Source organism: Camellia sinensis, chromosome 4 (assembly GCF_055761805.1).
Source record: "Camellia sinensis isolate YWXY chromosome 4, ASM5576180v1, whole genome shotgun sequence".
NCBI classification, from domain to species: domain Eukaryota; kingdom Viridiplantae; phylum Streptophyta; class Magnoliopsida; order Ericales; family Theaceae; genus Camellia; species Camellia sinensis.
The window spans coordinates 189,540,033-189,564,725 of NC_138964.1; the positions used below are offsets into that span (position 1 = coordinate 189,540,033).

At 39.1% G+C, this 24,693-nt stretch overlaps 1 protein-coding gene across 1 annotated transcript; it reads left to right on the top strand.

Annotated features, from left to right (window-relative positions):
• The first annotated feature begins 3,376 nt into the window (after nt 1-3,376).
• Nucleotides 3,377-5,234, top strand: LOC114256058 (transcription repressor OFP7). The gene is made up of 2 exons (XM_028195646.2): nt 3,377-4,136; nt 4,775-5,234. Exons 1-2 carry the CDS (start codon nt 3,418-3,420, stop codon nt 5,103-5,105), a joined length of 1,050 nt encoding a protein of 349 aa, XP_028051447.2. The 5' UTR covers nt 3,377-3,417; the 3' UTR covers nt 5,106-5,234.
• Nucleotides 5,235-24,693: the final 19,459 nt, after the last annotated feature.

Consider the following 24,693-nt stretch of genomic DNA (forward strand, 5'->3'; position numbering starts at 1 on the left):
AAAATATTTGGTAGGGCTGGCTGGCAAAGAATACAACTATATACATATAAATATACTGAGGGAGAGAGATACATTGTCTTGTCTAGTGTGTGTCTCTTATTTTTAGAAATTCTCTTGGGAGGCGGCTCCTTCTGTCATTCAGGTTTCCATGATAAAATAATCCTAATTCATTAATGAAGAGAGAGAGAGTCATTTGAGAGAAACACAGATGACGCTCCTACAGCACTTAGGGCGTGTTTGATTCGCGGGATAAGGGGTGGACTATCCACTATTTGGATTGTAATCCAAATAGTGTTCCTTATCCGTTGTTTGATTTTTTTTTAGTCCGGCGGATTCCATGTCCGGCCGGACTCCATGTCCCCCATATGGGGGACTATCCTATCCTGGGGGGGTGGGATTGTTTTGGGGGACTAATCACTGTTTGGATTAGATGCGAAAATGACAATTTTGACCCTCTACTATTTAATTATGTATTATATTTAATAAAATTTAATAAAATTTAAATGTCTCAATTTAAAAATAAAATAATTTTATTTAACTTTTTATTAATGTTTTATTTATTTAATTTTTTAAAATAATTTTTTTATAGATATTTTATTGATGTTTTATTTTAAAATTTTGTTTATGTTTTATTTAATTTCATTATTTAAATTTAATAGATGTTTTAATAGATGTTTTATTTAAACAATTAAATGTTTAATTTCAACAATAAATAATTTCATTTATTTAAATTATGTTTTATTTAAACATTTAAACATTTGTACATCAACATGTTTATTAAATTATTTCAACATCTGTACATCAACATGTATATTTATTTAACATCTATTAAATTATGTTTTAATACGTCAACATTTGATTACATCTACATTTATTAATTGTTAATTACATCAACATTTGTTAATTGTTTAAACATAATCTGTACATCAACATTTATTTAATTGTTAATTGTTAATTGTTTAAACATAATCTGTACATCAAAATAATTTCAATTTTAATTGTTTAAATAAAAATTTAAACATTTAACCATTAGTATGTTTAATTTAAAAATAAAAATAATCTGTACCAGTCAAATTTTTTTTATCAATATTAGTATGTTTAAATATCTTTAAACAAAATTTAACCATTAGTATGTTTAATGTTTAATTGTGTAAATAAACAAACACAGTAAAGTTTTGCATGTAAAAAAAATAATGATTTGTTATACAGTAATGATTTAAAACAAATTTTATTGATATTTTATTTATTTATTTATTTAATTTAAAAAAAACGAATTTATTTAATTAAAAATAATTAAAATATTAAAGATATGTTTAATATTGCTATTACTTAGTAAACAATTGAAAAGGGTAAAATAGTCTTTTGTTTATTTATCCTATCCAGTCCGTCCAACCAAACGTTGGATTCACTGAAAACAGTCCTATCCAGACATCTAATCCCATGAAAAAACAAACACAGGATACATATCCAATCCGACCAAATAGTCCGGGGGATTCACAGTCCCAGGACTCAAGTCCGATGGATTCTAATCCCCCCTTTTCCAGTCCGTCCAATCAAACACACCCTTAGAGGCTTCTTTGGGGGAGTGAGTTAGTTTTTTGATTTTTTAATTTTTTTTTGATTATTTCAGTTTGAGTTAAAAAGTTCGATTTGTGAAGAATTTTTTTGATTTTTTAATTTTTTTTAAAAAAAATGTAATAATTATAAATTAATTGTAATGTTTTCGTTTTTTGTGATTAAAATAGTAAAAAAAACTCCAAATTCATCTTCCTAAACGGAGCCACACAAGCTCCACAACTGTTCTTGGTAAGGTTAGGGATATTAATTTTTCTATTAAATAAATAATTAAATATTTTATATAAATATAGAGTTTAAGTTTTTATGAATCTCACTAATATTTAGTTATTTATTTAATAAAAAATTTAGGACTTGTACCATTTTCTATTATTCCTGTGACTAAAGTGTAAAACAAGGGTTGATAAAATGTTTTGGGGGAATCTGCATAATGTCGGATAATTTAGGGAGGTTAGTGTAATTTTAAAATTTTCAAGGAATGTCAACAATTATTAGAAACATTAAAATGGTAATTGTAGCTGGCCCTTAAATTATTTTAATTTGAGGTAAATTACATTTTGTCACATTTTGTCTCCTTTATGTTTAATCACTTTCTTATTTTAGCCTTTAATTTATTTTTTAACTTTAACCATTCATATTTCAAGTTTTTTTTTTTAATTCAATTTACTCTTAAATTTTTTTTTCAAAATTAGACAAAAATGTCAAAATAATTGTTATATAAAATTAAAAATATATTATGTGGGTGTTTAGGAAGTGGGTTTTTATGTAGGTTTTTTCAGTTGTAAGATATTATTGGATAAAATTTTTTTGGTGTTTGGAAAGATATAGTTGGGTTTTTTTTTTGTGGTTGAATGTGATGTTTATGAGAGAAAAAATGAAATGATTATGGAGTTAGATGTGATATTTTGTTTGGAACTGTCTTTTAATGGAAAAAATTTTAAAAAAAAAACCCAAAACCAAATCTTGCCAAACACTGCCATATTGAAGTTTGAATTTGTGTCAAAGGTGTGAGTTATATATAATAAAATATTTTTATGCCACGTGACTATTAATAAAAAAAATTTTATCTAATTTTTAATAGAAATTGACTTTCAAAATAAATTAGAGCAATTTAAAATATAAAGGATGAAAGCGAAAAAAAAATTATAAACGAAGATGATAAAATAAAAGAATAATGTTATATGTATCAATTAATGTATATATTAGTGTATTAACAGATGATATTACATCATTCATATAGTTTTGGATATTTTTAACTTGTACAATAAATATAGTCAATAATAATATCATAACATTAACAGCAATGCTAGGTATCATGAAAAATCTTTCATGAAAGCTTTGTGACTCTTTGATTACACTTACAAATAAAGCACCACACACTAATCAACGTAATTCAAAAATCATAAATCATTCATGATCATTTTTATGAAAAAATTTTCATGATACCTAACTTTTCTCTAACACTAATTGGTATATATAGCGCTACTAAAAATAAAATGTAATTTCCCTTAATTTGCTACACGGCTTCGTTTGGGAAGCAAAAGTTATGACTTTTTTTGGCTATTTTAGTAACAAAAAATAAAATAGATTTTTTAGTTCAATAAGATAAAATATCATAACCAACCCATAATCCTTATATTCTTTCTTTCACAAAAAAATTAAAAAATCAAAAAAATCAAAAATTCTTCCCAAATCAAATTTTTTAACTCTAAATTAAAATAATAAAAATAAAAACTAAAGAGCCAAAAATCCAACTCACCTCTCAAACGACCCACTGTCTATATATGAACCAGACTTTTCTCAGACACAAAGTTCACACTTTTTGAGAGAGAGAGAGAAAAGATGGCGAAACGTTTCAAGCTTAGGATCTCCCGAGTAATCCCATCCTTCCAATCCTGCCGCTCCAAAGACCCCTCCACCCTCCCAGAAGATCCTGTCCCTTCATTCCTCCGACTGTCCCCCACCCTCCACCACGTTGACTTCCCTCCGGCGACCCCACCCCCTTCCAAACCCCACCGCTCCTCCTCCTTCAAGCGCCACGTGTCCTCCGCCTTCACATCCGTCGGTTGTGGCTTCCTCTCCAAATCCGGCGCACAGTACCCCTCCGACGACGACCTCACCGAATCACCACCCCAATTCAAGTGGCAAAAAGAAGACAAGTGGCACGTCATCGCCAAAGTCCACGACGAGGCCACACCTCGCCGGAAAATCTTCAACTCGTCGGTTTCAGGAGGCTCCGACGCCGACCTCTTCCCTCCACCGCCTCCGCCACCTCCCACGGCGGTGAAGAAGAAGAAACGACGTAGCAAGATGAAGAAAACGACGGCGAAAATCCGGTTGAGCACTTCCTCGGCCGAGACCGTGAACGGGTTGTTTAGCAGCGAAGCGGAGGAAGAAGAAGAAACGGAAACCCTAGTTTCGTCTTCTAGAAGCTTCTCGACAGACTCTTCGTCGTCGGAGTTCAACCCCCACTTGGAGACCATTCGTGAGATCCCCATTTCACGGCGTCCCAAAACAAAGAAAGTGAAGAGATCGAAACGCAATGTGAAAATCTTGTGCAGGCAAGGATCCATAGTTTTTAATTATTTTTAATTATCTCAAAATTTTATGGTTTTTTAAAAATGTTTTTAATGATATAAAGGAAACGTGTTTATTAGATATTTTGTCTTATTATATAAGATAAATTACACTGACTTTGTTTGGGAAAAATATATTAGTAAGTTTTACAATTTTAACATAATTTATATTAAGATTTTAATTTATATAAAATTTAATTTATTTTAATCAATAATTTGTTATTTTTATGGATAAAAAAATAATATTGTCATGTCATTTATAAAATACTGAATATTTTATGTTATTTATTTTTATATTTTTGCATCGTCTACCTTAGTTAAATTCATATTTTAGATGGTGTTTGGAGTGCACTATAAATGTGCAATTTTTTTTTTTTTTTATCTTTTTCAGATTACATCATTTTTTTTTTCTCTCGGCATATCTTTTTGTAAAAGATTAAAAATTATATTTATTTACATCATTCCAAACACCACATCTAAAAGATAGGCGAATATAATTATATTAAAATTATAAAATTTATTGTAATTTTTTTAAAAAAATTTCAAGACAAGTAAGATTTTTTTTTTATTAAAAAAATTTGTTAGTATATTATGTTGAAATTCTGGGTCCGTCCTATGTGTAGATCATCAGTGTCGACGCCAGAGAGCGAGTCGCCGGCGAGACTGTCGGTGTTTCAGAAGCTGATACCGTGTGTGGTGGAAGGGAAAGTGAAGGAGAGTTTCGCGGTGGTGAAGAAATCAGAGGACCCTTACGAGGATTTCAAGAGGTCGATGATGGAGATGATTTTGGAGAAGCAGATGTTTGAAGCAGAAGATTTAGAGCAGCTGTTGCGGTGTTTCTTGTCGCTGAATTCGAGACGCTTCCACGGGATGATTGTTGAGGCTTTCACCGAGATTTGGGAGGTTTTGTTTTGTAGAACTTCGACTCACCTACGAGTTTCCAAAGCTCTTTGAGAAGATCATTAAAAAATGTTGTTATTGTTTTACTTTTGATGTAGTTATGGTAAGTTTATTCTACTAATATGTAAGATTATTTGTGTTGACATATGGGTGATATTACATATGTGTATGTTTTTGTATTTCCATAGCTCCCTTTATAATTCACTGTACTGTTAGCAAACCCTGCATGCATTGCCACGAACACTTGAAATCTCTTATGGGTTCTAAAAGAACTTACAACCACACAGGAATTCCAACTTTTATAGTTTGTTTGGATTGAATGATTTAAAGAGGGAGAAAAAATGGAGAGAATTTAGTTTATTTTAATACTTACTTTTTATTTAATTTTTTTAAAGTCAAGTGATTGGGAGAAAAAATAAATAGGAGAGAAACCATTTTTTTCTTCTTTTAGCTTAATCAAACAAAAAGGATCGAAAATATAATAAAAAAATTTGGGACAAATTACATCCGTAATTCTTATAGTATGACTCTTGTGTTATTTTGATCTTTATAATTTTAATTGACTCAATTTTGATAATAAATTTATGATTGTCTCAATTTGATCCGATTGATTATAATTTTTTTTAATAGAAAATATATATACTTGAGTAGCATGATTATGTTTTTATAAGCAAAATTATTAACTTATTCAATTTAGTGAGTTAATCTCAATCAACTCAATAATCATTTTCTTTCAAAAATCCTAATTGATATATTAATTAAACTAAATTGACACAATCTAAAATTAAAAATCAAAATTAAGCTAATTGAAATGATAGAAACCAAAATGACATAAATGATAAAATGCAGAAACTATAGATATATTCGTCCATTTTTTTCTTTTGTCAATTAATTTAACAAATCATTGTTTTATATTCTTACTGAATTACTTCAGACAAAAAAGAAAAATGTTTGAGGGTCACAAATTCTGTGGCTCAAATGACCCAAAACTGTCAAAACGACGTTGTTTTACGTCGTTTTGCATCCAAAACGACGTCGTTTTGAGTGTTTTGAGTCATTCAAGCCACAGAATTTGTGACCACCTAGCGTTACTGGACAAAAAATGCTATACATGATCGAGCTTTTTTTTTGGCATGTTGTCTATGGTGTTAATATAGATACAATACAAGCAAGTTCTATATTATAACTTGTGTGTGAGTTTAAAATTATGTATAACATTTCTACAAATGGATATGAGACTTGATTTCTCGAGGCAATTGGCCAAACAGATGTGACCTATCAGAAGTGTTTTCAAGATACACAGATTCAATACAAAATAGCACTGTATTTTTGATATACAAAGCCAAACGATAAAAACAAGACAAAATTTTGGAGTTTAGTTACAAGACTACAAGTTGCTACAGGTCTAGCTACAGTGAACAAATTTTGCATCTATCATTTGTACGAAGGAAAATACTACTAATGATCAAAAATATTTTATGAAAATAATCATGAATGAATCTTTATTCTTATATTACACTTTATAATTTATTGTATATTTAATTTAAGGTCAAGTTTGGCAAGTAAGGATGGCAATGGAGGTTAATGGGATGGATATTAATTTCTCATCCCCATTCTCCTATAATAAATTTTTCCCATTCCCCATTCTCCATGCGTACCACCCTTCTCATTTCTTAATGGGTTTGAATTTTTTCCAACCCACTTTAATCCCCATTTTTATTTTATTTTTATTTTTTATATTTAATGTTAACAACTTTTTTTTTTTTTTTTAAGGTTCACAACACAAGCTAAATATACCTTTAATCTTTTTTCTTTCTTTTTTTAATATATTTAATGTTAACAATTTTTTTTTTAAGGTTTTAGCTAAATATACCTTCAATCTTTTTTTCTTTTTTTTTTAATATACTTATTGTTAACAACTTATTTTTTTATTTTATTTTATTTTAATTTTTTTTAAGGTTCACAACAAAAACTAAATATACATTCAATCTTATTTTATTTTATTTGGTTCAACAACAAAATCAAATACACATTAATTAATTAATTAAAAAGTTTGTTTTATAATAACCAAATATATAATTTTGAGACAATCAAATAAGTTTTAGTAATTGAAAAAAAAAATGTGGAAGAACGTGGAAGATTAAAAAAAAAAATTACAACCATCTCTCTCTCTCTCTCACTCTCCCTCTCCCTCTCACTCTCTCCCATACATGTTATAAGAACCTGTTTATAATGTTATAAGAGCCTGTTTGAAGAAATAAAATGTGAAAGAACCTGTCTGAAGAAAGTGTTATAAGACCCATATTAAATTTCATCAGGGCATAAATTAGGAATTGTTTGTTAATCTCTTAACCACGGACATTTTAGACATTAAACTATCTTTCTCTTAGCAAATTTGAACCATTCATTTTAATTTATCCAAAATCTAATTATACCTTTTAACAAATCTAAACCACTCATTTTAAGATATCTATGTCTTACCACACCCAATCCTTCCTCCATCTTCTTCCTTTAGTCTCCCACGAATTTTGTTGCTTGTTACTTTTAAAAACCGAAAAATGTTTTTTCAATTAAATTTTTACTAATTTCACAACACCATCACCACTATTCTCACCTTCACTATCACACTACCACCACCATAGCCACTACCGTCATCACTGCCGCTATCACCCCACTTCTATGTCACAATCTCTACTTTCACCTTCATTCCATCACCACCACCACCAAATATAAAAAAATATATTTTTAATTTTTTTTATAAAAAATATTTTTCATTAAAAAAATATTTTCTATCTAAATAAATGAAGCATAACATTGGGAAACAAGCTGATTTCAGTTAAATCGATTCATAACTAAAAAAAATTCTTTTATTTTAAAAAAAATTATTTAGTAAGACTTTGTATTCCCTTTTTGTTTTTTCAGTAAATAAATCTTTGTACCCATGCTTTCTAACCAATCACAACTCATGCTTGTTTCGATTCTCTACAATTTCCTTATTTTAAAATACATTTATATATATATATATATATATATATATATTGTATATATTGTGTGATAACATAAAACAAATAGATTCATACTCGTTAATTAAAATTTCAGAACAAGTAAACCATTCTGAAAATTACAATACATAGCAAAATAAAATAACATAGAAAAGCAAATCGAAACCTACACTAGACAGTGTTCTTAATTTTTTTAAATAAATTTAAAAAATTCTAGATATGTCTAAAATTTGACAAGAATAATGTGACAATTTTAATTAATGTGTATTTGATTTTATTGTTGAGCCAAATAAAATAAAATAAGATTGAATGTATATTTGGCTTTGGTTGTGAATCCTTAAAAAAAAAAAAAAGGTTGTGAACCTTAAAAAAAAAAATTAAAAAAAAAACCAAAAGAAAAAAGATTGAATATATATTTAGCTTAGGTTGTGAATCTTAAAAAAAAAAAAAAAAATGGTTGTGAACCTTAAAAATAAAAATAATAATAATAAAAAAGATTGGATGTATATTTAGTTTTGGTTGTGGATCTTTAAAAAAAAAAAAAAAAGGTTGGTTGTGAACCTGAATAAATAAATAAATAAATAAAAGAAAAAAGATTGAATGTATATTTAGTTTTGGTTGTAAATCCTTTAAAAAAAAAAACATATGGGGAAATTATTGGGTACCCATCCCCTGTGGATATTTAAAGAATATCACTTACCCTACCCAATGGATAAGAAAAAAAAGAGGAAAACCCTACCCAATGGATAAGAAAAAAAAGGGAAAACCCATGTATTTAGATTAGGTCTCCATGGATATCTACAGGGTAGGTTATCCATTGCCATCCCTATTGGCAAGTTGAAAAAAAGCTAAAAAGTCAAAAAGTTACTCAAAAAGTTAAAAAGTTATCACTATTCACAAAAGTCAAAAATTACGGTTGCACAACTCCCAATTCTAATTTTTCCCTACACACTAATTTATACAATTTTTTAAAACATATTTTTTCATAAAAAGTCTAAAAATTAACTCAAACATTCATATTTTTTTCTTCAATTTTTTAGTCTAAAAAAATAAAAAATATACTTATTTAAAATACTCCAAATAATCCCTAAAAATTAAAAATCTTCCGTAATCATTTTCATAAAATATTTTTCATGACACTATGAATAGCTCGTAATGCCGCGTCCCTTTCGACGTCAGAATCTTTTATCATGACTCTATTCCTTGCGTGCTTGATTCACTACTATTAGAATAGTTTTTCTCGTTAAAATATTTCCAAAATGTTATTAAACAAGACTGACTTCTGCTTATTGACAATATCTTTTGTTCTATGCAGGGATCCAAAGTATCCACTTTGCGTGATAACAAATTTTGTTGGGGGAAATTATGTAAATGGTCTCTGAAATTTATATGATGTGTTAATTTGATTTTTATTTTTTTAATTTGTTTAATTTTATCTTTTAATTTAACAGATTGTGTTATATTGACTCAATAAATAACGGCCGTTAGATTTAGTAAATGAAAACTTAAACGATGCGTCAATTTAATCTTGTAATTTACACTATATATGCATTTGGTTCATGTCAAAATTAAGAAAATTAAAACAACATGGACTAAATTGACACCTCATGTAAATTACATGGACTAAATTGACACATCGTGTAAATTATAGAGACCAAATTGACACATCGTTTGAGGACGTGACAACTTTTTGTCCATCAAACCTAATGACCGTTATTTATTAGACTAATATGACATAATCTGTTAAATTAAGAGGTAAAATCGAGAAAATTAAAACAACAGTAACTGAATTGACATATCATGTAAACTGTAGAGACTGTTTACATAATTCACCCAATTTTGTTTGTTGATTGGATTCGATTCAAAAGGAATTGCATTTTCATATCCACATGGCAAGGAATTATGTAAAATGAAAAAGATAGTAACGAGGAAAATAAACAAAAATAAAAATAAAAGGGCTCAACGTATAAGGATTTTAAAATTTAAATTTTTTTGTCTTCAAAAATAAAAATTTTGTCCCAAAAACATTTGGAGACCCATACTTGACAAATTGTTGGATGGAAGGGAGTCTTAACAAGGGTTTAATGAAATCTCTTAAAAGTTTGTCGGCAAATTGTTGGACATATGGAGCCTAGTACCCATATACATTGACAACTCTCCCGTATCTTTTCAGTTGGCATGGCATGAAACCATTAAGCGACACACTATTTTTTGCTTTCAAGACTTCAAAGTATTAATTCAACCATGCATGTGCGCTTCTATGCATTAGAGACCACAAAAATAACAGACAAAAAATCAAAAACTTTATGTAACTAAAATTTGCTAAACATTAAACACATCTACCAATACAAAAAAAAATAGGGGCATTTACTCTAATAGTACAAGAACTTCAAACTAGTCATTCATAAATTAAAGGAAGATAGAAAAGGAGGTAGAAGGTTTGGATTATAAAAAATTTTAAAAACTAAAATAAAATAAAATAAAAAAAGCCATGAAAGGGAGACTTAAGAAAGGTTTAATGAAATCTATTAAACGTATGTTGGCAAACACTTGGACGTGAAAAATTCTAAGAACATAAAATTGAAACACAAAAACTATTTGCTTATGTGAGATAAGTGATGAGATCAATGTGTGAGTCCCATTTCATAAAACCCATTTGTAATTGTTTATGTGTTCTATATTTGTGTTCCTAATATTACTCCTCTCATAGTGACAACCATCTTATTTTTTGGGAAAATTACAATACAGTGCAAATTTAAAGAACAAAAATTACACATCAACTGTAAACTTTATAAATATTAATAATTAAATTTTTTATGTATCTGTAAAGATTTTTTCAAAAGACCATTAAATTGAAATTTCCCATTATTTTTTCAGTTGGGCATAGCATGAAACCATGAGACAACACACTATTTTTTTGCTTTCAAGACTTCAAGTATTGATTCAACAAATGTGCATTGTCGAGCTTCTATGTGCATTTTTGTTAAAGCAATAGAGACATCTAGCAATAAAAAAAGTATGGGCTATTCAGTGAAAGAACTTTGAAATTGCTTATAGATATCAATAAATTAGAGGAAGAGCGTAATGGCCATGATCCAAAGTCAATCGATTAGGCACTCAACTTTTCGAACAAGCTCGACAAAAGTAAAACATGTTTATCACTTTTTGGAGAGAGAGATTGTTATTTGTGACCCCCCAGTAGTTGACCACATGATTCGTTACATTAAAATTTATTTGATTAATAAATTTAAATAAAATTTTGAAAAATAAATGGAGAATAATTTATTTAATTATATATATTTTTATATTTGGTTTATACTTTATTTGCATATCTCTTTGTTTTTTTTAAATTTATTTTTTAATTCTTATATAAATTCATCATCTAAATATAATGTTAAAAAAAACAATAAATAAATTGATGTAGTGGTAATGATCTTTGCTGTAAATAGATGGATGGAATGGTCGCTTCGTTTTCAGCTTTGCACAATTCTAATTATTCCCTTGCACATGGTTCTATGGACTATGGTCTACCCTCTACAGTATTTATTATTATTTTTTTGGGTCAAATATTTCATTAATAGTCTCTACACTTGTGTTTAAATATTAGTTTTTAAAAATTTTAAAGAAAAATGGTCTACTGCAATTATCTGATAGACTTTATGAGTAAAAAATAGAGTCACAATTCTCACTTTATTTTGATGACACGAGTTTTAGATGAAACGGGTCGGACTGATCCACGCTCTTCAAGTCTATGTCTAATGACCAAATCCACCAGAACACCTGCACAAGAGTTCGACGGGGAACGAGGAGTCCCCCAGCAAACCTTCCGAAGAGCAAGTTAGAGAAAGAAGTGGAACGTGTAGATAGATTAGAGATAGAAAAGTTTAACCTTCTTCCTGTCTTCGACGTCTGCTTATATCCTCTGGTAATTATTTCGTTGTCCCTTCCGACCTATCACCTTCACCGAAAGTCTATACTCTAGCTTACCTTGTTCATGGTGAAGGCGTTCTGTCCCGACAGAAAAGGGTTATCGCAATAAATGCTGTAAGAGGCTTCATTAATGGCAATGTATCGTGGCAATAACTTTGCAGATCTTTGTCTGTTTATGTGGCTTGCCCTTCTCTTGACATGTGTCTTGATGTCATTGGTTCTTATTGCTACGTAGGGCTTCGGCAGTGCTGGGCCTTAGTATTTGAGTTGTGTATTGGGCCCTAAATGGTGGGCTATAATCTTTATGGGCTTACCCATGTCAGTAGTCCCCCATTCCCAAGTGCAGCTTTATTCCAACGAAGGGAATAATTAAGAAAATGAGGGTTGTAAGAGACAGGCAGGGTGAAGGTCGACCGAGAGGAGTAACCAACCATAAGGAGGGCCGACCGCGAAGGGTGGCCGAGTGGAAGGACCGATCATGAGGAGGGGCGACCGCGAAAGGTGGTCGAATGGAAGGACCAATCATGAGGAGGGGCGACCGTGAAGGGTGGCCGAGTGGAGGGACCGATCATGAGGAGGGCCAACCGCAAAGGGTGGCCGAGTAGAGGGACCGATCATGAGGAGGGCCGACCCCGAAGGGTGGCCGAGTTGAGGGACCGATCATGAGGAGGGCTGACCGTGAAGGGTGGCCGAGTTGAGGGCCCGATCATGAGGAGGGCCGACCGCGAAGGGTGGCTGAGTGGAGGAACCAATCATGAGGAGGGCTGACCCCAAAGGGTGGCCGAGTGGAAGGACCAATCATGAGGAGGGCCGACCGTGAAGGGTGGCCGAGTAGAGGGACCGATCATGAGGAGGGCCGACCGCGAAGGGTGGCCGAGTAGAGGGACCGATCATGAGAAGGGTCGACCGCGAAGGGTGGCCGAGTGGAAGGACCGATCATGAGGATGACCGAATCGCGACGGGTGGGTGATATGGCGCGGGGCTCGAGAGGCAGCGTGGTACGTGTTTGAAGTGAAGTGGAATAGACAGAGAAGGGGAAAAGGGTAGTGGATTGTGGTCGTACACGTGGTCGAATCTCGTAGTGGAGGAGGTTAGGTGTTGGGCAAGAAGTGAAACGATAGGTCATTATAGGGTGTTGAAAAAACAGTTTTGGCGGATTTTTGAAAATTTTCAAACTGGCGAAAATTAATTGTGACCCTTGGAAAACAGGCAAGCCATGGGCCTTTGGTATTATTCGCTTTACCTACATTTTTGCAAAAAATCAAAACATTCTAAGTGTAAACTCCTTCATTGCTAGCGATACACCCCTGCAGCACTTTGTGAATATTTTTGCGCCCGCATCCGAAGCTATTCACAGACACACAAGAGAGATGGCCCATGAGGAAGCAACAAACGCAAGGGTTGATCCACTAGGCGACGACGATACGGTGGGTTTGGCAGAACAATACCGTACGGAGCGTAGGGGGGGAGGGAGCGAGTCAAGCAATGCGAGCTTGCCATAGGACAATAATCTCGATCGCGAGGCCTATCAGTCAGGTGAAGCCAGACCATTGGCACACCAAATCGGATAGATCCGTACTAACAGCAGAGGAGTTGGAGGGAATAAGGAAGAAGTACCAAATACCCTCGGAGATAGGGCTAAGATTGGCCACAACCACGGAAAGGGCATCAGATGTACGGCAGGGCGAATTTAGCCTCTACGAAGAAGCATTGCGCGGAGGGTTGAGGCTACCCCACCCTTAGGTTGTGGTGGATGTGCTAAGCAAGCTAAAGGCGGCGCCAGGGCAACTAATGCCGAACACCTGGAAAATAGTAATGGCGTGTGCGAGTGCTTGGCCGCAGGCGACCGGAGGGACGACGATGACAGTAGAGGAGTTCTTCTCCTGCTACAAGGCCTCCGGTCAGCAGGAGACCTGGGTGACGTTGCAAGCGGTGGCGGGGAGAGAGGTCTGGTGGTAGGTTTTCCATCGTCGGTGAAGGGGTGGAGACCGAGATGGTTCTTTTTGACGGAGAACGGTGGGGCTGGGGCGCGCACTACGTGGAAGGTCCCCACCAAATCAGTCTAACCTAAGTTAGGCGGGGAGGCTGAAGACCGAGTGAAAAAGGTAAGGGAATTGAAGGAAGAGAAAGGGCTGAAGTGGGATGAGCTGGTCCTGCCTTCGACGTTGTTCACCCTGAAATTAGGACCGCAACCATTGAGGGAGGACCCAACAAGGGATGAGCTAGAGGCACAGAGGAAGGCAGAGGAGGAGGAGAAGAGGAGATTGTTCGCCTGAGCGGACAAGTATAAGGAGGCACAACTTAGGCCTGCTCTGAAACCGATCGCCAATGAGTGAATCCGACCGCGCCCGAAGCCACTGGGGGAGAAGGATCTGGGGGGCTTTGAGCCACGACCGCCCTTAGTGGATCCTCTGAATGAGAGGAACAAAAAAGAGATGGAGACTTTGAAGAAGAAAAAGAAGGTGAGGGAGAGCGCCGGGGAGCCTGCCGTGAAGAGAAGGAATGAGGTGACGGCGGAGAAGACCCCCGAAGTGAGGTTGGGGGAAGCAAGGGGGAAGAAGAGTGGGGCGACTAGTCAAGGGAGCCAAGGAGGAGAAGAGCCCATGAGTGCCATAAGCCCCAAGATGCAAGTAGAGAGTAGGTTAGCTGGCCCTGAGGAGGGGGTGGAACAGCAGCCCAAGGGGGTTCCGCCCCAAAGAGAGGGGATCAAGCTGAAGACTGCCATCTACCATGCGCTAGTAGTGTCTGGGCGACTGGAGGGAGAAGGAGGGCCAACCAGGACAGCTGCAGAGCACCTTTTGGGGGTAGTGAAAGAAGAGGCCGTAAGCTCGGTGGCCAGTTTTACTGAGGCTGAGCTGCTAAGGGGTCTATGTTCTGCCCAAATGGAGGCCACTGCCTTAGTAGGAGCCCTATTGAGAAAGGCGACGGCTGCCAAAGGCGAAGTGGGGCCACTGAAGGTAAAGTTAGAGGAGGCGAAGGCCCAACTTGAAAGTTTGAGGAGAGAAACTGCTAGATGGAAGGAGACCGCGCGAAGTGTGTGCGCTAGGGGGTTAGAAGAGGCCCAGAAGGCCAAAAAGATACAAGTGTTGGTGATGGTGCAGGGGTACTCAGTCGATCGAGCCAATGCTAAACTGCTCGCGACCAAGTTGGAGCTGGAGGCGGAACGCCACAAGGTGGTGTCGCTCGAGTTCCAATTGGGGAACGAGCAAAAGAAGCTAGAAGAGGCCCAGGCAGCCTACACCGTCGCCAACGAACGGTGGGAAGAGGCCATGTCCAGCAACGAAGATCTTCGCGCTCAGTCAATCAAAGAGAAAGAAGAGTTGGATCTGAAAATTGCTGAGCTGGAGAGGACGTTGGCGGACGAGCAGGCCAAGTCGATGGAGGAGAAGGTGGGGTTGGAGAAGGAGTTAGAGGAAAAGCAGACCAAGTCAGCCTTTGAGAGGGCAGCATACCCCGACTTGTGCGTCGCAGCAATAGCGCAGTTCAAGGGGTCTGCTGACTTCCAGATGGTGATCGATGCTGCAATCTCCAGTAACTTGGCGAGGAAGGCGTCTAAGAGGGCTGGCCTGTCGGGAGCGACCGTTGGGAACAGGAGTGAAAAAGAAGTAATCCAGAGCTTCCAGCAGTCCGACTTCTACAAACACGAAGTTCTGGGACAGCGGCTAGAAGATGTTTAAACGTAAAGCAGAAGAGTTGTTCCCAGACTTGGACTTCAACAGTGTGAAGATTGATGAAGACGACATGGCCCAGACCCTCTTAGACGAGGGTGTTGAAGAAGAAGACCTCGCCTCAAGTAAAGAGGAATAGTTGGTGTGAACAAAATTTGTACTTAGAGTTTTGGTTGTTTGTTTTTTTTTTTTGTGTTTTGTTTTTTTTTTTTTGGAGTTGCTGTTATAAACTCATGTATAAGTTGTGAATGAATGAAATTATGAGCTGTGTTTGTGTTTTTATGTTATTGTCTTTATTATTTGAGGATCTGCAAAGAATGAAAGTGGTGGTCTACATAGGGCTTGTGTATAAGTCACTGCGAAGTTTAAAATGTAAGAAAATCTCAATGCAGAGTGAAGTTTAAAATGTAAGAAATCCTTAATGTAGAGTGAAGTTTAAAATGTAAAAAAACCTCAATGCAGAGTGAAGTTGTGAATCATGACCCCGCAAGGAGCCAGTCTGACTTGGAAAACGTTGAACCGGATTTTGACTAAGTATGGCAACTATGCCACGATCATAAAGTTGCAATGGCCTTGGCTGCTCTCTTCATTCGTGCTCAGTTCGGGTTGAGCCATGATGAAATCGGTTGAGCTGCCTCTTCAAGTAGCGGAGACTTGTCATGCTCAGTCTGGCTGAGGCTTTTCATGCTCAGTCTGGCTGAGACTTGTCATGCTCAGTCTGGCTGAGGCTTGTTATGCTCATTCTGGCTGAGGCTTGTAGCTGAGTGCTGTAATCAGGACGTTATTGAGGTACCACACAGATAATTGAGATATAAGATTGTTGGCATGTAAAGTGTAACCCATTGGATCATTAATTTACATCATCTGAGAGAAGAAGAAAAACATTCAAGTGTGTAGATTGCCAAAAAGAAAATACAATAATTGATTAATAACAGTCATAGGAATTTATTGAAAATAACGCTTCAAGTGTTCGGCGTTCCACGGATGGGGGAGGTCTCGACCTTCCATATCCTGAAGTCGGTAAGTACCCGGACGAGGTCTGGCTTTCACAACGTAAGATCCTTCCCACTTGGCTGCTAGTTTACCCTTAGTCAGATTTTTGGTGGCAAGAGTTGCTTCTCGCAAAACGAGGTCCCCCATTGCAAATTCTCTCGGTCGGACTTTGCAGTTATAGTGTATTCTCATTTTTTGTTGGTATGAGGCCCGTCTGACTGCAGTGGTTTCTTGGAGCTCTTCAATTAAGTCTAGGTCTGCTCGACGCAGCTTTTCAGTTAGTTCTGGATTCGGATGTAGAACCCTTGGGGTAGGAAGACCAATTTCCACTGGGATGACCGCTTCAGCGCCGTATGTTAAACAAAAAGGGGTCTCCCCAGTGGGAGTTCGAGCGATAGTGCGGTAGGCCCAGAGTACATTCGGTAATTCCTCAGCCCAGAGTCCCTTAGCAGCTTCCAACTTGGTTTTGATGATCTTCAGAAGAGAACGGTTGGTGACCTCAACTTGGCCACTGGCTTGGGGATGACCTGGAGAAGAGAAACATGGCTGGATTTGAAGCTCTACACAGAATTTCCTGAACTTGGCATTGTCGAATTATTTGCCGTTGTCGGAGATAATGGCTTAAGGGATGCCATATCTGCATACGATCGACTGCCAGATCAATCTGGTTGTGTTCCGCTCGGTAATTGTGGCAAGGGGCTCTGCCTCCACCCATTTAGTGAAGTAATCAATGGCGACAATAGCGAATTTGGTTTGGCCTCGGCCAGTGGGCAATGGGTCAACTAGGTTGATCCCCTATTTGGCGAATGGGTAGGGACTGCAAAGTGTGATCAATTCTGTAGGTAGAGCATGGGGGATATTGGCAAAACGCTGGCAGTTATCACATTTGAGCACGAAGTCTGTCGCATCTTGATTGAGAGTAGGCCAGAAAAAACCAGTGCGAAGTATTTTGTGGGCTAGGGATCTGCCACCTGAATGATTGCCACATACACCCTCATGGACTTCTCTCATCACGTAGGTCTCTTAAGCAGGGTTGAGGCATCTCAGGTATGGGCGTGAAAAGCCACGTTTGTACAAGAGACCACTAACAAGAATGTAATTAGACGACCGAGCCCTGACTTTGGCGGCTTGCTGTTTGTCATCTGGCAGTTTCCCCGTTGTCAAAAATAGAAAAATGTCGGGCACCCATGGGATAGGTTCATTTTAGAGGAAGTGGACTTCCTGTTGGTTGGGGGAAATGGCAGGGTGGGTCAGGTACTCGAGGCGGACGCCGTGGCTGAGGCCTGACTGGTCTGCAGAAGCTAATTGAGCCATCTCATCTGCCTTGGAGTTTTCCGCATGGGAAATGTGCTTGATATGGAAAGTATTGAAGAGGCGAGTAAGGGGGAGTGCAATATCCTTGTAAGCCCGCATTGTGTCTTCCTTGACATCGAATTTCTCCGTAATTTGTCCGACAATAAGTTGGAAATTGCTGAACACCCGGATATGGCGGACACCAATGTCTCTGGCTAGGTGGAAACCTGCTATCAATGCCTCATATTCGGCCTCATTATTGCTTGCATCGAACAAGAACCGGAGGGCACACTTGAAATAACCGCCCTCGGGGGCGGTGAGGATGAGACTAGCCCCACTGCTTTCTTTACGGGATGATCCGTCGACGTTGATGGTCTAAGAATGGGGGTTTTCTACCTCAGTCTGGGGTTAAGGAGGTAGTGGGGCCATGGTCGGAATGGGATGAGTGAATTTCAGGATAAAATCGGCGACAACCTGCCCTTTGATCACTGTTCGAGGTCTGTAGGAGATATCAAACTGGCTGAGCTCGATTGATCATTGCATAAGTCGGCCGAATAACTCTGGTTGTTGCATGATTTTCTTCAACGGTTAGTCGGTGAGGACGATAATGGAGTGGGCCTAGAAATAAGGCCGGAGTCGTCTTGAGGCTATGACCAAGGCTAAGGCCATTTTTTCAAGCAATGGGTAGTTCTATTCTGCTCCCCTGAGAGCTCGACTGATGTAGTAGACCGGTCGTTGGACAGAGCTATCTTCCTTAGTGCGTGCTGCACTAACTGCGGTGTTTGACACGGCCAAATAAAGAAAGAGGGGTTCGCCCGTGATTGCCTGAGAAAGTAAGGGGGGGTTGGCCATATACTGTTTCAACTGCTGAAAAGCCTCTTTGGATTCTGCCGTCCACTCAAAATTTTGCCGAAGAACTTTGAAGAAGGGGAGGCACTTGTCCGTTGCACGGGAAATGAAGCAATTGAGGGCGGTAACTAGGCCAGTAAGCCGCTGAACCTCCTTAACCGTTCTGGGTGACTGCATTTCAATTTAGGCCTTGATCTTTTCGGGGTTAGCTTCGATGCCCCGCTGACTGACCATGAAACCCAAGAACTTCCCAGATCCTACGGCGAAGGCGCATTTCTCCGGATTGAGCTTCATTTGGTACTTCCGTAGGGTGCCAAAGGTCTCTCGCAGGTCAGCCAGATGATCAATGGAGAGCTTGCTATTGACTAGCATGTCGTCAACATATACCTCTATGTTCTGGCGTATCTGATGATGGAAGACGGCATTGACCAAGCGTTGGTAAGTGGCTCCGGCATTTTTTAACCCAAACGGGATCACACGATAATGGTAGGTGCCCCGCTGGTGATGAAGGAGGTGTCTTCCTGGTCAGACAGGTGCATCAGAATTTGGTTGTACCCAAAGAAGGCATCCATGAAGTTGAGCATTTGATGGCCGGCCATGGCGTCAACCAGCAGATCTCTGCAAGGAAGATGGTAGCTGTCTTTGGGGCAAGCTCGGTTGAGGTCAGAGTAGTCGACACAGAGTCGCCATTTACCATTGTTTTTACGAACCAGAACCACATTCGACAGCCATTTGGGGTAGTCCACATTTGTGATAAACTGTGCCTCAAGTAGCTTATCTACTTCAGAAGCAATAAGGTTATTCGCTCCAGGTGAAAGATGCGCTGTTTCTGGCGGATGGGTCAGAAATGGGGTTCGATGCTGAGACGGTGGGTGATGAAAGAAGGGTCAATACCTGGCATGTTGGAGTGGGTCCAGGCAAATACGTCGTTGTGCTCAATCAGGAGGGCGGTGAGGTCGGCCTTGGCCTGGGAGGATAGTTGGCTGCCGATCTTGGCAGTTTTTGCCGGGTTGGTGGGATCGATGAGGACCTCGGCGAGCTCTTCCACTGGTTCCCCTCTGACCAGCTCGTCCTCATCTCTGACGTCGAGTCCTTCAATGATCATAGCTAGGGCTGCAAACGAACCGAGCCGATGTTGAGCTCGAGCTCGGCTCGTTTACTTATCGAGCTCATTTATTGAGCTCAAGCTCGGCTTGATAAGGAACTGGGCTCGAGCTCGGCTCGGCTCGTTAATTTTAATAAAACTCGAGCTCGGCTCGGCTCGGCTCGATAAATTTTTTTTAATATTATTTATATTATTTAAATATAAATATTTAAATAAAAAATATTATTTATATTATTTAATATATAAAAAATGTATTTATATTATTATTTTTATATATATTTATATATTTTTATTATATAAATAATGTATTTATATATATATATTATTTAATATATAAATAATATATTTATTATATAATTTAAATAAAGATAAACGAGCCGAGCCTAACGAGCTGAACACGTGCGAGCTCGAGCTCGGTTCGTTTACTGAACGAGCCTAATATTCGAGCTTGAGCTTGAGCTCGAGCTCGGCTCGTTTACTAAACGAGTCAAGCCGAGCCCTTAACGAGCCGAGCTGAGCTTGTTCACGAATAGCTCGGTTCATTTGTAGCCCTAATCATAGCCTCCTTCAGCTTGACTTCTCTAAGTGAGGCGACATAACACTCTCTGGCCACGGTCTGCTCTCCCCTCACTGTGCCGACTCCAAGATCGGTGGGGAACTTGATGGGAAGATGGAAAGTGAATGTGATAGCTTGGAAGACATTTAGGGCGGTGCGGCCAAGGATGATATTGGAGGCAGAGGGGCAGTCGACAACAAGGAAGGTGAGTAACTTTGTGGTCTGTCGCGGGTATTCGCCGATGGAGGTCACCCAATCACCAGTAAATTCGACCAATGGGGTTTGGAGAAGGGAAAGACTTTCTTTCCCGATCTTGAGCTGGCGAAAGCAATTTAAGAAAATGATGTTGGAAGAACTGTCGTTGTCGACGAGAACCCGTCTGACCTTGTAGTTGGAGAGGAGGGTAAAAATGACGAGAGGGTCGTCATGGGGGTATCGGATGCCTGTGCAGTTAGCGTCCGTAAAGGTGATAGGCTCCATCCACTGCTTGGGCTGTTTGGAGGGTTGGTCCAATGTGACAACTTCTTTGTCTGAGCCTTGCCTTATTTTCCTGAGTTCTGCCTGCTGGGCCGAGCGGGATGGTCCTCCACAAGCAAGCCCGTTAGCAATGACTCTGATTTCTCCAACGGGTGGGGCGGGGTTACCTTGTGCCCGGGATTGCTGTGGAGGGTGATCATGACCTTAGTTGGGTTGTGCTGGTTACCATGGAGGGGTACGCCGGCGGTTGTTCCTGATGGGTTCAGTCTTTTGCCTCTGCTGAGGGCGAGCTTCCGTGAACGGACTGAGACGCCCCTGACGGATCAGGCTCTCGACCTGGTCTTTGAGGTTAACACACCCTTCGGTGTTATGGCAGTGGTCCTGGTGGAAGTGGCAGTATTTGGACTGGTCTTGCCGGTTGGAAAGAGACCGTGACGGTTGGGGCCATTTGAGGGGATAATCTCGTTGAATCTAGTTCAAGACTTATTCCATGGGGAAGTTGAGGGGTGTGTATCTTTCGAACCAGCCAGGCAGTCGGGCTAACACCGACCGGTCGGCTTGGGGTGGTCGGTCATTGTACTGAGGTGTTTGGTGAGTGTACTGGATATTTCTGGGTTCTGAGTCCTTTCTCTTCTCTCTGGAGGTCGGGTTTTTGGCTATTGGGTCTTGTCGGGCGGCTAGGGAATCTTTGGCATTCATGTATTTTTGGGCTTTGGAGAGTAGGGTTGCCATAGAGGTCGGGGTATTTTTCGAGAGGGAGAAAAGGAAATCAAATGACCATAGACCGGCCATGGAAGCCGTAAGCATGACCTTATCATCATTTTCTGCTACCTACAAGGCTTCGGTGTTGAAGTGGGTAACGAAACTGCGCAACGACTCCCCCTCAGTTTGACGGATATTGAGGAGTTGGGTTGCTGGACGTCGCTAGCGCTGGGCTCCAATGAAATGGCTGAGAAAGGAGTCACTGTGGTGCTGGAAAGTGGAGACAGAGTCAGCTGGCAGTTGACTAAACCAAAGTCGAGCCGACCCCTTGAGTGTTACGGGGAAAGCCCGACACATGATCTCATCGGGGAATGCATGGAGGATCACGAGGGTTCTGTAGGTCTCCAAGTGATCGACTGGGTCTGTTGTACCGTCCAAAGAGTCGATGGTGGGCATTTTGAACTTGGGGGGTAGAGGTTTGTCTCGGATGGAGGCAACGAACCGCGAGTTGGCCGTGGTGGATGGTTTATGCTGCATGTTCTGCATGACTCCTTGGAGCTGGAGCTTTATGGCTCGGAGTTCTGCATCCCAGAGAGGAATGTTGTCACCACCGGAGGGGAGTGGGGGCTAGACACTATTGGCCTCTCCCTCAGGGGTTGGTACCGGGACCGATGGATGCGGGGCCCGGGGTGGCAGGTTTATATCCGAGAGGGGAGCTCGCAAGCCTTCCAAGTTGGGTGGGTTAGGCTGCAAGATAGTATGGCTTGGGGGTCGTTCTTGGTTGGGTGGAATATCTGGAGGTAGTGGAGGAGGCATAGGAAGGTTTCTTTGGAGTAGAGCATTAATCAGGGCTTGGTTTTGCTCGGCCAAGCGGTTAATGTTGTTGGTGAGCTTGGTGAAATACTGTGGTGGGTTATTTGGATTGGGAGGGTCCGCTTGATGATCAAGAACATTGGGGTGAGAAGCCATGGATCTAGTTGTGACCATCCACCTTCACAAGTGGTAGGAGGGGGTTATTGGGAGAGGGTCTCCGACGACAATGAGCACAACTGGCGCGCGGAACAAAAATCGTTCCCACAGATGGCGCCAGCTAATGATACAATGGGTTCCAGATGGAACGGGTCGGACTGATCCATGCTCCTCAAGCCTATGTTCGAATGACCAAGCCCACCAAAAGACCTGCACAAGAGTTCGACGAGGAACGGGGAGTCCCCCAGCGAACCCTCCAACGAGCAAGTTAGAGAAAGAAGTGGAATGTGTAGATAGATTAGAGATAGAAAAGCTTAACCTTTTTCCTGACTTCGACGTCTGATTATATCCTCTGGTAATCATTTCGTTGTCCCTTCCGACCTGTCACCTTGGCCGAAAGTCTATGCTCTAGCTTACCTTGTTCATGGTAAAGGCGTTCTGTCCCGACGGAGAGAGGTTGTCGCAATAAATGTTGTAAGGGGCTTCATTAATGGCGATGTGCCGTAGCAATAACTTTACAGATCTTTGTCTGCTTATGTGGCTTGCCATTCTCTTGACATGTATCTTGATGTTATTGGTTCTTATTGCTACGTGGGGCTTCGGCAGTTCTGGGCCTTAGTATTTGAGTTGTGTATTGGGCCCTAATGGTGGGCTATAATCTTTATAGGCTTACCCATATCATATTTTATTTTAAATGTACTTATTTTTTTATTCTTATTATACGTAATTATTAAAGTAGTTCAATAATTGAGGTATAAGTGCAAAAGTAAAAAGGATATTAATGTAACTATGCATAGTTGTGGGGATATATTTTCTGGGTACCGACACGTGACCAAGGTGGCGCCGACGTGTCAGCCAGGGTGCCACGTGTCCTGGTCATGATGCCGAGGTGATCTCGGCTAGGCTGAGGTTATCTCCGAAGATATCGGAGTTCGAGATAAGCGGATAAGGGACAAAAGTCCTAGAATGAGGAAGGACCTCAGCTTGGATATGGATAAAACTCTTAGGGAGTATATTTTTATCTATTGGAGAGTCCAAGATAAGCACTGAGCTAAAGTTCATTGGAGCTAGGCTTCTATTGGGACTGAGTTGGGTTGGCTATAAAAGAGAGGCACCCCCATGGGTCTAAGGTACGCAATTTATATTCTGAATAGTGAGTTAAGCACTATTGATTATTTTTTAGAGATAACTGACTTGATCGTCGGAGTGCTCCTGGGTGGACGAACCACCGCCGGAATCTCTTCTTTTTGTTACAGGTCATTTAGGCACCATCTATTCCGCCAGTGCTCTCCAGCTGAGTGCTTGATTGGCAGTGTGGTCAAAAATTCACTCACACAATTTGGTGCCGTCTGTGGGAAAAAAAGGAGGATAGATGGCCTGTCACGACCCAAACCCGCCCCTATGGGTTTAGCACCGTAACCGGCCAGTAATCCGAGATTACCAAAGACCTGCTTAACAGTAATATAGTAAAATAGAGTATAGGGGCCTGCGGAAGCCAATATAGTAAATAAACAATGTCAATTGAGCTGTGACAGTCTGTATGCCAAAAAGACTTTTCATATATATATATATACACAGTGCAGAACAGTATGTACACCATTTATAATCATTCAGATCGGGGACCTAATCCCTATTAAACAGTACAGTAATAGTCTATACAGTTAACAAAACAATTACAGAGACAGACGGGGGAAATTAAAACACCCCTAAGCCATAGCTTGACAGGCTCGGAACCTCGCAGTGAGGCACAGTGGTTGGCTTGACAAAACTGGAGCTTACCCGACGCTTCTAGCTGCGGTCTGGTGCCTGTACACCTACATATATATATAAGCAGTGAGCTAAAGCCCAATGAATAACATAACGCGTAAAGAGGTTTAGGATGAATGCCCTTATAGTAATGAAAACAGTTCATTAAATCAGTATTTCAGTCATTCAGTCAGTACAGTCATATGTGGTACATCCATTAGCATAACAGTACAGTAAACAGTAGGTCTTGAAAGACCGAACAGTCAATGATGGCCATCAATCAGTAGACAGTAGTGGTTCCAACAAGGGAACCGGCAGAGATCTCTATAACAGTAACAGTCAGTAACAGTAG